The following is a 16033-nucleotide window of genomic DNA, read 5'->3' as shown; positions in this document are numbered from 1 at the left end:
CCCGCTGCGCTTAGAGCCTCGAGCGGGCCAGCGCGTCCTCTGGCACGATGATGGCCACCCGCCCTGGCGGCTTCCGTGCTGGACGCCCATGTCGAGCATGTCAGGGCAATGCACCTTCAGCCGGAGTGTCCCTCGGCTTCCCAAGTACAAGGTTTGGCCTTTCATTTAACCGTTAACGTTCTGAGCTCCCCGTACCTTTACGTGAACGTCCTCATGAGCCCAGAAACCACGTAAACGTGCCCGTGGGGTGGCCGTGTTTGTCCCGCACAGATCCCGCGTGAGGTTTTCTATAGGGACGGCCATCAGTCTGAACCACCCAGCAGCTCAGGGAGATGCAGGGAGCTTCAGGGAAGCCCCGAGACCCGCGTCCCTCCTGAGCTCTGTGACTAAGGACTTGGTCGTGTTCGCAGGACAGACCGTCGTGGCCCAGCCCGTGCACGTCCAGCAGCTGCTGAAGCTGAAGCAGCAAGCCGTGCAGCAGCAGAAAGCCATCCAGCCACAGGCTGCCCCGGGCCCAGCGGCTGTCCAGCAGAAGGTACTGGCTTCCTGCGGGGATCCTCCCGCCACCCTGTCTCCACGCCGAGCCGGGCCCTGCCGCCGGGCACGGTTGTGCGCGTGGGACGGGAGGGTCCTGTGCGCCTCGCCTCGCCTCGCTGCCTGACGACCCCGTGCCCATGCACTCAGGCTGCACGGGGGTCTCGGGGTAGGAGCTGCTGTGAGGCCTCCCGGGGAGAATGTGGTTACGGGATGGGGAGCCCCGGGTGCCAGGAGCCTGCGGGGAGCTGGGAAGCGGGCTGTGGAATTGCACGGTTGGGAAAGGGCCGGAAGGATTCAGGGGTGGAGGTGTAGCTCTCCGTGTGTGAGTGCCTGGCCCCCCGGTGTACGGGACAGACCTTATGCTCAGATGAGCCAGGCGGGGGCCGTGTCCTTGTGTGTTTGTACACGCGTGCGTACGTGCCGTGAGGGGAGTGACGAGCTGAGGGGGGAGAGGGGCCTGCCGGAAGGAGCGCTGTCAGCGTCTCGCCGACTCACAAGTGTGCGAGCACGGAGCTCTGAGCTGATTCGGGTCCCCAGGCCGTGCACTCTGCAGGCGCCCCACTGAGAGGAAGCGAGAGTGAGGTGCTGGGCTGCTCTGCGTACTCACTGGTAGCTCGCAGCCCGACGTGTAGGCGATGACGCTGGTTCTCCGAGTGCGTGTCAGACCCGCTGTTTTCCTGCACGGGAGCAGCTGTCGCTCCGGTGTCGGATTTCACGGCAGGGCTGCGCGTGTTACCCAGAGGAAACTGAGGCTCAGAGAAAGGAAATGACTTGCTCAGAGTCGCAGAGCTGACCGTCGGACCGCAGGGTCCCGCGTGCGGCACACACGTCAGACGGACGGCTCTTCCCGGAGTGTCGCCGTCCCGCTTGCAGGGGCCTGCTGGGGGCGGAGATCCCGCCCGCCCCTGACCCCGTAGTGTCTGTGGGGACGGCAGAGGGAAGGGGCCGTGCCGGCCAGGGGCGTGGTTAGGGCGTGCCAGGGCAGACACGTTCGGGAGGGCGGAGGGGGCGGGTGGCTCGGGCAAGAGCCATCCTGGCAGCAGCCGCTCCACGTGCCAGATGTGTGCCCTCGGGACCTCTTGCCCCTTCCTCCCGGGTGGGTGGAGCCGTTGGCCTTCGAGAAAGGTATGTCTGGTTGATTGCAGAGCCACACCCACCGCCGGGGCAGTGTCTCCCCTGTGGCGGACGCTTTGAGGAGGAGACACTCCGAGTCCCCTCCCTGGTCCTTTCGGGCCATCCTGGGACTCGGCTCCATAGGCGTGCAGGGTGGGGCCGCTCGCAGAGCCGGCCGCGCTGGGAGGCACTGGTGCCAGGATGCCGAGGACACCGTGGTCGGGCCTGTGTCGTTGTAGAGTTGGCATACCTTGGGGCGGGGAAGAGGGGCGGGGGGCCTTAGCTGTAGCGTCGGTCTGATGTTCGCGTGGCTCAAAAGACTAAAGAATACCGTGGGTGGCCACGGCCTCCTAAACCACCCGTGTAGACTGTGTGCACGGCCTGGGGAACAGTCCTCGCTCTTCTGGCAGAGAAAACTAGAAATGAGATTAAACCTGCAAAGGTCGTGCGTGTAGGTGTCTCGCCCTTTATGCCAAATGGTTTTGGGTACGTGCCCAAATCGTAAAATTAGATTCAGGAAATTGTAGGCGGGTGTTTTTTGTATCGTGGTCAAGTTCACTCACTGACGTGAGGACGGACACGACGCCAGGCGTACGGACGGTGTAAAGGTGAGCCCCAGCCTGGTCTCCCAGGGGACTTGGGCACGGCCGGTGACACACAGGCGGGGCCGTGCCGGGAGCACGGGCTGGGGGTGCCAGGGGCCCTCCCCGCTGGCCCCGAGGAGGCAACGCCCGGCCTCGCCTGGCTCTGACCTAGGGCCGTCTCTCTCCAGATCGCCGCACAGCAGATCGCTGCTCAGGGCCAGCCACAGAAGGTCACCTATGCCACCCAGCCGGCCCTCAAGACCCAGTTTCTTACCACACCCATGTCCCAGGCCCAGAAGCTGGCCGGGGCTCAACAGGTGCAGACCCAGATCCAGGTGAGCAGGAGCGCGTATGCGGAGACAGCGCAACACCACTGGGCGCGCACGGGCTGGTTGGATGCGTGGGGCGCGGAGTGACCGCCGGCGGATACCCCGAAGGCCGCACGGTGGGCCTCTGCTCCTCGGAGGTGGCCGTGCCCTGACGTGCCTCGCCGGCTTTGCCGCCTGTGGGGTCTCAGCAGGGTGGCTTGGGGACCGTGCTGAGGTCACACTCCGGGGACATCCTTCATGCCTGTGAGGCTCCTCCGGGAGTTAGCGGTCAGCTTCCTGCTTCACGCATCCACACGCGCCATCACTCGGCTGCCGCCGGCCGTGTGGGCTGCTCCTGGCTTCGCCGCCGGCCCGTGGCTGCTTACGGAAGGTGGCAGGAGCCGCAGAGATGCGTGCCGGGCCTCAGCAGGGGGGCTGCTTCGCACATGTGAGCCGCGCATGCGGCCACCCGGGGTGGGGGAGCAGCGCTGTGGGGGGTGCGCGTCCATCAGGCTTCTGCAGGGGTCCCAGCCCCCCGGGCCTCCTCCTGGCCTCGGCCTGCCGGCGTGCCGCCGTGTCCCTCTGGCGGCTGCCGCGGCTCCGCCTGTCAGGACCCCGTGGACCGGCGGCTCTCGTCTTCTGTGAGCCACTGCCCGTTCCCGTGCTCTCCCAGCGCTGCTCCCACCCCGGCTGTTAGCCCTCGGGGCTCTGTACTGTTGCCGTCGACACCCGATCTTTGCACTCATGGTGTGGTGTCTCCGGATGAGCGAAAGTTCTTAACTTTAACGTATCGGGACTCGTCAGTCTTCCTGTTTCCGAATATCACTTTCTGTGTCTTGCTTAAGAAACCCTTCCCAGACGTCCCGAGGTTCCTTTCCCGTATCTTCTACAAACCTCGTAGTTTTCATTCACACTTAGGTTTTTAACCTTGTTGGAATGTTTTCCAGGTGATAGACAAACAGGGATTCATTTTCATTTTCCCATTAGAACACCCCGTTACTTTCGGCACTACTTTCCCCCTGGTCCGTCGCGTGGCACTGGCATAAACGGTGCCTTCTCCAGCACCGCGCTCTGTGTCCGTCCCTCGGGCTGCGTAGAGAGGCTCGGCATCTGGGAGGCAGACCCCCCGCCTCGTCCCGCTGGGAACGTCCTGCTGCTCTTGGCTCTCTGCGCTTCCCAGTTCGAGTCAGCTGGTGAAGTTGACACACCACAGCCACAGCTGTTGGAATTCTCGCCGGAACCGCTCGCTTTGGCACACGCACGCTAAAATTAGCGGGGTGCAGCATTCCTGGACTCTGTAGATGAATCTGGGGGAAAGCTGATGTCTCTGCAGCCTCGACTGGAGATTCACCAACGTGATGTGTCTTTTGTTGTTTAACTTCCTTAATGCCCTTTAACTAGGTTTTCTGACTTTTTTCAGGAAGGTCGTATCTCTTGTATCGGATTTGTTCCTACTTAATGAATATTTCTTTTGCTTTTGTAGTCATGTGTTTCTGAGTCTCTGTTTTCTGTCTGTGCCTTGCACAATCTCTGTACCTTGACCTTTGAATCCGGATGCCTCCATCAAGCCCTGTTCCTTCGACAGTCCATCCGTGGTCTCCTGCGCTTCCTTTGCCCCCCGCCGGCACATGGCCCGCACAGAGTGGTGACTGGAGCCTTGCTCTTCCCCCGCCCCTTCCTTCCTGCTTTGTTGTGCCGGTGAGGCCCGCAGAGGCCCCGACAGAGTGGACGGGAGGCTCAGCCGTATCTGTTCACATGATCATCTTTGCAAGGTCTGATTTGTTAAATCATCCTTCATTAGAGCAAGACAATTTTCTTCTTCACCTAGTTTGCTAGAAATTTTGTTCCCTTTTTTTTGTGGCGTTTTAAAAGTGTTTTTAGAGGCTCTTCTTCCCTTGGTGATCCCTCCCAGTCTCGACGCCCCGGTTCTGTCTCTGTGCCCATGACTCCAGATTTCACACCTGCAGCCGGTTGCTACTCCTGGTCCAGACTCTGGTCCTAACTGCCTTTGGACAAAGTCCCCGAAGACGTGTGGCCTCTGCGGGGCCTTGGCCTCACCTGACCTTTGGCCTCGCCTGGGCCAAACCCACAGCAGCTGTCCTTTCTTGATCTCACACTCCAGACCCAGTCCGCCAGTGACTCTGGCTCTCTGGCAGTGTCGGGCACGGTTGTCAGGCCATCCTGCCACTGGGTCAGGTTTACTACTTGGGTCGCTCCAGACTTCTGCGTCCTTACCGATGCCTGGCCTGTCAGTTACTGCACAGATGTGTTAAAAGTCTCTCACTCTGGTTGTGCACTTCTCCTTATGTTTTTTTCCATTTTTGCTTTTTTTCTTTTTTAATTTAATGTTTATTTTTGAGGGAGACAGAGCGTGAGTGGGGGAGGGACAGAGGGAGAGAGGGAGACACAGAATCTGAAGCAGGCTCCGGGCTCTGAGCTGTCAGCCCGGAGCCCGACACAGGGCTTGAACCCACAGACCGTGAGGTCATGACCTGAGCTGAAGTTGCACGCTTGAACCGACTGAGCCACCCAGGTGCCCCTCCGCTTTTGCTCTTTATATTAGATCCCTTATTAGCTACGTTTAAATTCAGGATTTTAATTTTATGTCTCTGCTGCTGTTCTTTCGGTAACTGTGGTCATAGTAGTTACCTTCTTGTGAGCCAGCTCCTTGAAGCCCATCTTTGGGATTGCTTTGAGCTCTGGGTTGCAGGCCGATTCCTGCTCCTGCTGGGCTCCCGGGGGCTCCGCCAGGGCCAGATCCCCTGTGGCTTGAGGGTCGGTGTCCCTCGGGTAATGTCAGTTGGGTTCTGCGCCTGGGTCCCCTCCCCCGCCAGCACCAGGGCCTCGGGCGGTGCACTTCCTCGCAGATCCCCTCCCGGTGACGGAACCACAGTGGGGCCTCACTGACCATGGATCTGAACTCGGCCCCTTGTCTGCCGCGCCCCTGGCGACCGTGAGAATCCCCCGTGGGGCCTCCTCACGAAGCATGTGCTCTCAGGGTGTGAGCGCCTCCGCCCATCACTCTGGGTGCCACCGCGGCCGCGGTTTGGGACCGGGACTTCCTCGCCTCTTGTGAGTTCATGGACGCATTTAAGATGTGTCCGTGTCACCCACGGGGTCTCCGTGTTTCGTGGTGTGCCCACAGAGTCCCGGCCCGCTGTGTGCAAGTGGGGCCCTCATCCAACTGCCCAAGTCTTTGTTTCCGGTCAGCGCTGCGGAGGACTTGGGCGCGTTCGTTGTCCCAGCAAATCCTGTGACGATTTTTAATACGGTTAACTAGTGTGTGCTCTCCGCGTAATTTCATGTTTTATAATGAGAACCAGCGTTTACTTGGAGCTCTGTCATTTACAAGTGTGTCACGAAATTTCACATTTGCTCCAGAATTGTCTCAGAAAAGACTTAATTTCATCCCTGTTCTATGAGTTAGAGACCCAGGCAGCAGTGTCCCGGCCCGGCCTCCAGCAGCTGCCCACTCAGGAGCCTGATCTGCCTCTGAACCGACAGCCCCGGGTAGACCCAAGTGGCCAGAATCCTCTTTCTGCCTCGGGACAGCCACGTACACATGTGGCGAAACATTTGCGAAAGGCAGTGGCGGGGTGGGAAGCGGCACTTTGTCGGGAAGGGAGATCTCAGTCGTGATTGAGAAGAATATGGCAGCGTGATGAAATGTCGGTGCGTCGTGGGAACAGGCTGAGCCTTAGCTGCAGTGGGGGTGCCCTCCCGGGACATTGCCCAGGCTCGAAGAAGGGACTCTTGTGAGAACTCTGGAGACGCTAAACTGTCTCATTCTGTCCTCGATTTACTTCTCTTACATAAACTCTCCCATACAAACAGTTCTTAGTAAAAGAAAAAACGTGGCTGAGACACGAGACCAGGAGAAGCTGCTAGTTAGACCCGCTTGCAGCTTGCGGAGGCGGGCACGGTCCCCCTGCAGCGTGGTCAGCGGGGTCTCTCAGGCTCCGGGTGAGCAATCTGAGAGGGGCTCTTCCGGGTCACTTGGATGCTGTTCTGTTTTTGCTTTTTTTTGTTGTTGACATTTACTTACTTCTGAGAGAGAGAGAGCGCGTGTATGAGCACGAGAGAGGGACGGGCAGAGAGAGGAAGACAGGATCTGAAGCCGGCTCTGCGCTGACAGCCCCGACGTGGGCCTCAAACCCATGAACTGTGAGGTCAGGACCTGAGCCGAAGTCGGACGCTTAACCGACTCAGCCCGCCCAGGGCGCCCCTGTTTTTGCTTTTATTAAGAGCTGAAGGAGGGGCGCCTGGGTGGCGCAGTCGGTTAAGCGTCCGACTTCAGCCAGGTCACGATCTCGCGGTCCGTGAGTTCAAGCCCCGCGTCAGGCTCTGGGCTGATGGCTCAGAGCCTGGAGCCTGTTTCTGATTCTGTGTCTCCCTCTCTCTCTGCCCCTCCCCCGTTCAAGCTCTGTCTCTCTCTGTCCCAAAAAAATAAATAAACGTTTAAAAAAAAATTAAAAAAAAAAAAAAAAGAGCTGAAGGAAAGAAAGGGGAAGAAAACTCTCTTTCTGTGCATATGTTCTTTTGAATTCTGCATTTGGCTTTTCTTTGTTTTGTCGAAGGTTGCCAAACTCCCTCAAGTCGTCCAGCAGCAGACGCCCGTGGCCAGCATCCAGCAGGTCGCCTCTGCTTCCCAGCAGGTAGGACCCACAGACGCACAGCCCTCTGGGGGGGTCTCACGCCAACTTCTCAGTAAACTTCATGTTTCCGTTTAGGGGGGTTCTTGGTTTTCGTTGTGAGAAAGTAGAATGTTAACAGAATCACTTTTGATTTTCATAATTCAGAAAAAATTCACTTTGGGGAGGATTCTTGAAACCCTTAGGCCAGCAGGACAAAGCTGAACGTACGTGTTCGGTTCAGAAATCAGGGGCTTATTCTAGGGTCACTGCTTCACCCGTGACTTCAGATGCACCTACAGGCCGAAGCCCCCATACCTTAGTTTTAGGGAAACACTGAAAGAAAACTGTCTGCTCGCAGTGACTTTGGGTCCTAGAAGGGTAAGGACTGCTGGGGACAGTGGTGACCCTTGTCACCTAACCATCTGGCTCCTGCCTTTGTATCTGTTGCTACCAAATGCGGCCGTACAAAGCAGTGCTTTAACAAAGTGTCATTCGAAGTCACGCGGGCGTGTGGATTTCAAGGAACCAGCTAGTCTGAAGAGCTGATCCCGCCACCAGCGCCCCGACATCAGCCTTCGCCTGAGAGCAGCAGTTGTTTCATTTGGTGGCTTTTTTCCCTGCTTTTGTGCAGTCGGAAACCAGAGTGCATCCTTGGATCTGTCACGTGGTTTCACGTTTCACAAAAGCACTGGTGCTAATTAGGCCTCGCACCCCCTCCCCACCCCCGAGAACCTTTTGTCGGTCACATCGCTAGACCTGTGTTTTCTAGGCCGCGTGTGTTTTCTAACTGTTCTGGCTCAGGCTTCCCCGCAGACCGTGACCCTCACCCAGGCGCCCGCGGCCGGGCAGCAGGTGCAGATGATCCCCACGGTGACGGCGACGGCGCAGGTGGTGCAGCAGAAGCTCATGCAGCAGCAAGTTGTGACGACCGCGGCGGCCCAGCTGCAGAGCCCCGGCGTCCCCAACCCGGCCCAGGTGCCAGCCAGCTCCGACAGCCCAAGCCAGCAGCCCAAGCTACAGATGAGGGTCCCCGCCGTGAGGCTAAAGACGCCCACCAAGCCTCCGTGCCCCTAGTCCCGAGAGCGGGGCGGCCTCAGGGCGGGTCGCCGTGCACCGCGCCCCCAGCCAGAGGCGGGTAGACTGTCTGTCGTTGCACCTGGGGACGATGTCATTTGAGATGTGCCGCACCTGCGGAGTTCTCCTTGAAGCGGAGCAGCGTGATCATTTCCCTCCTGCTGCGCCGCCCCCGCCCCTGTAGTATGTCGCCGGTCAAAAAAGTGACGGTGGCGATTCTACCTTCCGGTTTCTCCTCGAGAGCAGTAGCACTGGGTCTTGAGGCCATTTAGAACCTCCGTTAGCGCGCCGAGTCTCATGCATCACGGTAGCCGCGTGGAGTGCGCAGTGGGTCGTAAAACGCTTTCTGAAGCTGAACCGTGGTCTCTGACCACGTCTGCCTCCGCGCAGGGCTGCACACCTAACTGAGGACCCGCTCCGGTCCTTGGAGAGGAGACAGACCGCCTGACGCAGCACAGCTCAGACCCGAGAGGCCCAGGGTGCTCTCTTCTCTCCCTCCTGAGAGGGGGCCTGTTCGGACGTTTACGGGACGCTCTCACCACTGACCCCCATCGAGCACATTCGTGAAGTGTTCCCACGGTGTCGGCCGGATACCGTCTCCGGTGGAACTTTCATTCCAAAGAGCGGCCCGTGTGGCCTCCCACAGGCCCCGCCCACAGCGTGACCGGTTTCCGTCCCGGCACTTCCAGGACACTTCCCGCTCGTGGAGGAAGCCCGGGCTTGGACTCCACGCGCCGCGGCGGCTCCGGCAGGCTTTGTGAGGCTCCGGTCTCGAACTGGTTTGGGGCCCGGAGCGCTCAGTGCGGGCGGGGGCCCGGTGAGAGCAGGGGTGCCTGGCATCGCCCCCCTGGCTTTCCTGCCCGTCCCGGGCGTGGTCTGCCGCCGCGGGAGACCTCCTCGAGCACGGTGACTTCTTCGCGAGCCTGTAGGCGTTGCCTGCCGAAGCAGGCGCGGTCCACTCTTCACCCTGGGCTCGCGGCAGGTTCCGTTGCCCGCCGTGCCGGGGTCTCGTCCGTGAGCGCCTGCGCTCCTCGCGGTTCTGTGGAAAGCAGAGGACCTTCTGTGCAGTATTTGGGGGCGAGGGGGTGGTACAGCTGAGGGGCAAAGGGGAGGCCCCGTGTGTGCCTCTGTTTCATTTTTGTACTACAGCGAGAAAGCAGGAGTTTTTGCAGTGGGCTCGGTCGGCTGATGACCTGTGCTCACCTGGCCATTTTCACCCCGGCAGAAGCGCCCGCTCGGGGACCTCCTCTCCGCTCTGTCTCCGTGCCTCTTTTATGTCACTCGGTCCAGGAAATCCGGTTGTCTTAGGTCTGTGTGGGCATCCTGAGGGCTTTTACCTGCTAATTTCGCGTGTTCTCCCCTCGTGGTACCACTTGAAGTGACACAAAGGAAAGCGGCCCGTATGTTTTTGTTTCCATTCAGTGTACGTGGACGGTAACACGGGGGCATTTGCCGAAGCAAGGAGGCAGCTCGTTGTTGAGCTCTGGGTGGGAATTTGGAAAGGGACTTAGCATTTCGGTTAACTCGAATGTATCCAAAGAGCCCTCTGCTCTTGTTTTCTTACAACCACGCTTGTCGGTTCAGGTGTGGCAGGTGCCGTCAGGAGGGACCACAGGGTGCTAGGGGTGCTCTGTGCATGCTCCTTCTGTGCGTGCTGAGGGGATTCCTGCCCCTCTTCGTCCCCAGCCGTGCCCCAGAGCCCCCTTGTCTTGTCGCAGCTCCTCCTCCGCACACCCGGTCCGTGTTCCCCTCGCCCTTCGTGGTGCTGGCAGTCTGCATCTGGAGCAGGTGCTGGCTGCACCTGTTGGAGCGTCCCCGAGGTGGGGCTGCCCGGATGGCGGTCCTCTGTTAGTCTGGACACCAGGAGAGAGTTCGGAGCGTCGCTCAGAACTGACCTGGGGTTCAGAGCGTTCGTGGCGTGGAGCCCCCGCCCTTTTCTCAGTGCGTGACAGGAGTCTCTCGTCTCTGAGGGGGGTCTCCTTCGCGGGTCCCCTCACGCAGAATACAGAGCAGGAGACGTGTTACATCTTTTTTCCTTAGACGTCACCAGCAGCCCCGCAGCCCCCAGTGGTCATTCCAGTAAACCTCCTCCTCCCAGTGTGTAGTTTCTCGGTCTTCTGTCGTAAAGGTTCACTGTCCGTGTTTCAGAACTGAGTACGGGTGGGGGGGGTGGGGGTGCGCAGACCTCAGGTGGTTCTGGGAGCGGAATCCCGCACTGCCCGGGAGCCGGGTTCTTGCCCGGCCCGTAGTGACCGAGAACGACGGCAGCCAGAGCGCTGTCACGCTCCACCCGGCCGCCACGGGGAGCAGTTCCCCATATTCTTTACGAAGAGACGTTCGCTCCAGTTAAGGGCGGGAGGCTGTGTCTAAGACCCCGTGGGGAGCGGGAAGCCGGACCCCACGCTTGGCCGGATTCGGTGCCTGTTGAGGCAGGGCTTTCCCGTTTGAGGTCTCCACCATCTTCCGTTTCCTGTGTGACCAGACAGCTGTTGTGTTGTAAAATATAAAGCAGGAAGACTGAGGTTGTAAATATTTTGTAAACATGACCATTTGTACTTGAATAGTAGGATTTTAAAAAGGGCACCGGTATCCCGCCAAACAAAAGGTGTAATAAAATGACCTTTTTATATGTTTGCTCGTTTTCTCTTTCATAGAAAACTAGTATTCTCGTTAAAATAAGACGCTAGCCGTGTTTGTTACATCTGTGTGAAGAAGAAAAAAAAGGGAAACGCGGGGTCGGAGGCAGAGGCCTGCCCGCGCCGCAGAAGGAGCCGAGCTCGCTCCGCGGTTTTCAGTGAAGGTCACGCTCTCTCTGCAGAGACCGCGCCCACCGGCCCTGTGCGCAGACGGCACGCGTTACTTTTCTTTATCATTTCTTTTGCTTTTAGATTACCTTTTTTTGTCGTAGTTAAAAAAAAAGTTGCTGATTACAAAGAATACCTTTTTTATAAAAAAACCGCACAACTTCATACAAAGCTCAGATGGTTATTTTTGGAATCTTTTCTTCCACTGCAGAAGCGAGGGCAGGCTCCTGCGGTGTCGCCTGCATCCGCAGACCTGGCTGGGGGAGGTCATGGGGACCTACGACCCTTTGCCAAGTGCCTGCAGGTGGAGGGGGGGTGGCGGTGCTTGGGACCTCTGTGCTCCGTGGCTGTGATGGTCTGCGCTCAGGCACCTGCCTAGCCATGTGATGGGGCCAGTGACTTCACTCCTCAGGGTCTCGGTTTCCTCCTGTGTCCCTCTCTCCCGAAGTGGTTGTGACATCTGGAAAGCACTTAGCCTCCGGCACCCGCACCCAGTAGATGATTTCATTGTGATTACTCTCGGTGGAGAGGACCGTGTGTTTTCCGAACCGTTCCTCACCATGGCCCTGTGATCACGTCTTTGCCAACGGTACAAAAGCCTGCAGGTCTCGGGCCACAGCTGGCCCCAGGCCGTATTTCCGTGTGCGTTCAAGGTGGGGCTGGGGCCACCAAGTACAGGGATTCTGCTGTCTGGCCGCAGCAGGGAGCACCTCCCACGGGTCCATTTGCCACCACCTCCAGTGCGCGGGGCGTCCAGATTCAGTTTAGCGTGAAACACGCCCTGTAGGGTTGCCCGCGGGCCACCTGACTCCGACCAGCCTTAGAAGGCTCACTCGGGTCTCTCTCTTAACTAACCTTAACCTCCTGTCTGCCGTTCAGATCCGATGTCAACCCCTGGCAGCGAGCTTCCCACGCTCCACGTTAGGGGCTGTGCTCAGGGGCCCGTGGGAGACAGGAGACCTTCTGTCAAGGTTCTGGGCAGGAGTTCTCTCCTCCTCTGTCCTGGGCCTGTAGCGTTCACACCCTGAAGTAAACTAATCTTGCAAAGGTCCCGTCTTACTGGGTGAATTATGGTACGTGCATTCTGCGAAATGGAGTGCAGCCACTAGGAGCGAGGTAGGGCTGTATAATCTGGAAAGGAGAGGTCCCTCCACGGGTCAGCCAGTGAGAAGGTGCAGAACCGTCTGTCAGAACGGAGCTGCTTGTACGCCTGGATGTGCCCAGGATACCCTGAGTTGGCGTTAGCTGCCTCGGGAGGGAGGGGGGTGAGGTCGCTCAGGGATAAAGGGGTGTCTGCCATTTGGCATAGCCATTAAGGGGGTTCAAGCAGTTTGCCAAGTACACGAGTTAGTCATTTTTAAATAAGGCTCTAGAAATCGCATGTTCCCCACGTGCCCCCGCTGTTCAGGAGCCTTCACGGGGCGGGTCCCAGCATCCTTGCCCGCCCCGTGAAGCCCCCTGTGCTGGTACACAGCACACGTACGCTTCTGTTCTGGGGACAGCCTTCATTCCCCCGAAGTTCACCTTATCGTTCGGTCCTCTGTTGTCAAGTGTGTTTCGTCTTCGAGGACCAGCCCACACAGAGCACGCACGCCTTCGCTCCTCCCCTGAATGTTCTCCAGCCACACCTTGTACTGGATACTAGTATTTGTGGTTTCCCCAGCAGCACTGCTGTTGTGTTCTACCTCAGCTCAGAGCGTTTGCTGAAACTTAGTCACTAGTGGTGAGTAGAGGCCCGTTCCTAAGGAATGTAGTGAGAAAAGACCTCAAGATAAGGGAAGGCAACCAGGCTACGTGACATCCCTCACGACCCTATACCATGAGACCACCCCATCAGACTGTATGTCCGTATGTTACCCATAGATGGGAGACAAATCGAAAATGCATAAAAGACCCATGTGGCGTTCAGGGCTCAGTTCTTCGGGTATGAACCCAGCTGGGGTGCCGACACCAATAAAGTTGCTTCCTGGAAAGAAAAGCCTCAGAGTCACGACTCTCTGAGCGAGAATCCTGCTACGATGGTGGAAGTTTTGTTTTTTTAATGATCAACAACTTGGCTCTTTCCTTCAAGAAAATCAAAATCAATGAGTGGGATGGATGGTTTAATCAGATGATGTTTATTGAGTGCGTACTACACGCAGTTTGTTGTCTCTGCCCAGAGCTATAGCCGTGCGCAAAACAGAAAAGGAGGTGGCCTTCTAGCAGGCCAGACGTGACCGTGCTGAACGGCAGACCTCTGGGTTTGCAATGCTGGAGCTCACGCACCCAGTCTGCAGCGGAGACGTCAGGAAAGGCTTCAGAAGCGAAGCCGGGACACGCCAGACGTTGCCCTAGCGCAAAAGCTGTGCTCGCGGACCTCCGGACCCCAGGCTGAGGTGCCTCGCCCCAGTCGAGAAAGTAGGCACTGGAGCGCCCCTCCTTTCCTCCGCTGCCCGGCCTCCTCTTCTAACTGGGCTCCGGCCACTGCTGTATGACCGCCCCCGCCCACGTCCCCTAGGGCAGGGACGAGACGTGCGTGGTCTGTGGCAGACAGTGACCTGAGGATGGACTGGCTGGATGGCGGGAGCACGTGACGAGGGCTGCAAGCTCCGGCTCGCGAACTGACCGGCACGGGCACGGGGACCGAGGGAGACCAGAGGAAGAGGAGTGCGCAGGAGCCGGATGTGAGCCGAGCAGGCCCCGCCCCTTCCCGGGGGGGGTCCTCCCTTTCGCCCCGCCCACTCCGATTGGCCCGTGCTGCGCCCGCGCACTGGGCCGGCCGGCACGTTGGGTTTCGTCCCGTGGTCGGGGCCGCTGCCGCTGTCTCCGCTCTCGTCCCCCGCCGGTAGTCGGCGCCGCGGTGACGCCTCCTACCCGTGGTGTTGACCCCCGCCCCGGTGACGCCCCCTCCCTTGGTGGCGACTCCGTCCTGGTGACGACCCCTCCCGTGGTGGCGACCCCCGCCCCGGTGACGATCCCCTCCCCGTGACTGCGCCCCTCCCTCCCGGGGCCACCGGCTGTCTTGGGCCCTGTCCTGCCCACTGGGCCCACCCGGGGGATGCCGTGGTCACGAAGGCGGTTTTCCGCGGCGAGCCTTGTCCACTGCGGTTTTCCCGAAGGTGGGAAACTCGACCGCATAATCTGCGGTCGTGGGGACCGGTTCGCGCCCTCCCTGAAGAAGGAAAAACGCTTTGGCCCAAGGGCCGCGTGAACCGTCCTTCCTCAGAGAGCGGGCGCGGCGGGAGGCTCGCGTGCCCCTCTCGGTGCTCCAGGCGCCGGGTGTCCGGTGCGCAAGGGGGCGCACTGCGGGGGCTCCAGACCACGCTCCCACTTTCCCGCGGGTCAGAGCGCTCCCGGGGGTCACCCTCCCGCCGGGCAGGACCCTAGGGCCTCACACCTGACCTGCTTTCCCGGGGGCCCTGGGGTCCCAGCACTGCTTGCGCGCTGTCGCACACGCCTTTCTGTGCCCTGCGAGGCTGAGAGCCGTGCGCTTTGTTCCTTTATATTATGAGTCTCCATCCAGCGTTCATATCACGGGCACAGACGAATAGAATTTTCCCCGTAAAGATACGTAACAGGGGCGCCTGAGTGGCTCAGTTAAGCAACTGGACTCTTGATCTCAGCTCACGTCCCGGTCTCAGGGTCACGAGTTCAAGCACCTCGTTGGGCTCCTCGCGTAGGTATGAGGCCTACATAAATAACAAACAAACAAATACAGGAAAGATAATGGAATGCTGGGTACTTCTGGGCGAGACTGTCCGCACACCTGAGCCTGTGGATACAAACCGAAGTGACCCAATCGTAATACCAAAACTGAAATAGAAATGTCCATTGTAACAGTTTGATCGTGATTTTCAGGAACGACCCCTTAAGCACTGTGAGGTACCCCACATTCAACCAGAAGAACAAAGTGCTTTAAGGTGGTTGTTGGTCCCCAAAGGCTGTGGCGCCTCCCACTGTGGGCGGCGAGTGCGGAAGGCCTGTGCTCAGCTTCCTTGCAGGGGAGCAGCCCCGCTGTGTTACCCCGCGTGTCTCACTGCAGCTGCCCCAGAAGTGATACATTCATTTCTGGATTCTTTGTTAACTACTTTTAATCTCCACTTTGATTTGCCAAAGTCATTTTGTGTGTCTTAGAATGAAGCATATTTTATTTTATTTTATTTTATGTATTTATTCTTAGAGAGAGCAAGCATGAGCAGGGAAGGGGCCGAGCGAGAGAGGGAGGCACAGAATCCAAAGCAGGGTCCAGGCTCCGAGCTGTCAGCCCAGAGCCCGACGCGGGGCTCGAACCCACAAGCCGTGAGATCATGACCTGAGCCGAAGTCAGACGTTTAGCCGACTGAGCCACCCAGGCACCCCTGATGGAGCATATTTTTAAGTGAGATTTTAAATGTTGTGAAACACGCCCTCATAACAAGATTCCGAGCAACACGGAAAAATCAGGGTTCCTCCCTGTGCTCTGTCCTGCCCCATCCTCCCACCTCCTCCCCTGCTTTTTCTTGTTACTTAGCAGTACGTGTGTAACGTCTGTCCCAAGTCAGGACATGGATAAACAGCAGTCCACGGCAAGGGGGCACCGTCCTTCTCGCTCAGTCCCCGCTGGCGGGGTTTCATCGGGGGCCTGGCCGGGGCCACGCCAGTCTCTCGTGGACGGGATCCCGTCAGCGGCAGCTGCGCTGGGACCACGGGTCACAGGGTAAGCATACTTGGACCTTACCGTTAGTTGGAATTGACACAGTATCTCCCGGAAAGTCACAGCGGTTGACATTCCCGTGCGCGGTGCGGGAGGGAACCCTTTACCTCCTATCTGCTGCGCTCTTTGCCATCCAGGGGGTGAAGGGCATCCCGCTGCTGCCGTTCCTGCTTTTCCCCGGTCGCTGGTTAACGTCCCGGTATTCTCCCCTGCCTGCTGGTGAGGTTTTGTTTCTTTACTAATTTGTAGGAGCTCCTTGTGTATTAGAAATATTGCCCTTTGCAGCCACTAATAAAATGATGCATGT

At 58.6% G+C, this 16033-nt stretch overlaps 1 protein-coding gene, 1 long non-coding RNA gene and 1 pseudogene across 13 annotated transcripts in view; all 3 read left to right on the top strand.

Annotated features, from left to right (window-relative positions):
• EP400 (E1A binding protein p400) overlaps nt 1-10884 on the top strand; it is a 102620-nt gene extending 91736 nt beyond the window's left edge. For all 12 annotated transcript variants that reach the window (XM_040464160.1, XM_040464168.1, XM_040464165.1 and 9 more), the window contains 4 exons: nt 411-535; nt 2423-2569; nt 7120-7197; nt 7978-10884. In XM_040464160.1, coding sequence (XP_040320094.1) covers nt 411-535; nt 2423-2569; nt 7120-7197; nt 7978-8250 — 623 coding nt within the window. In that variant the 3' untranslated portion in view covers nt 8251-10884. The remainder of the gene's footprint in view (nt 1-410; nt 536-2422; nt 2570-7119; nt 7198-7977) is intronic.
• A 3192-nt stretch (nt 10885-14076) lies between these two features.
• On the top strand, nt 14077-14208 carry LOC121022759 (uncharacterized; annotated as a pseudogene).
• Nucleotides 14209-15334: 1126 nt separating this feature from the next.
• The window catches only part of LOC121022753 (uncharacterized), a 4948-nt gene continuing 4249 nt past the window's right edge, over nt 15335-16033 (top strand). The window contains exon 1 of the long non-coding RNA XR_005787093.1: nt 15335-15729. This is a non-coding gene — a long non-coding RNA (uncharacterized LOC121022753). The remainder of the gene's footprint in view (nt 15730-16033) is intronic.

This window comes from Herpailurus yagouaroundi, unplaced genomic scaffold (assembly GCF_014898765.1).
Source record: "Herpailurus yagouaroundi ecotype Mexico unplaced genomic scaffold, PumYag 437, whole genome shotgun sequence".
Lineage (NCBI taxonomy): Eukaryota > Metazoa > Chordata > Mammalia > Carnivora > Felidae > Herpailurus > Herpailurus yagouaroundi.
Note: the sequence above shows the minus strand (reverse complement) of the source record. Positions and strands in the feature narration are given on the sequence as shown.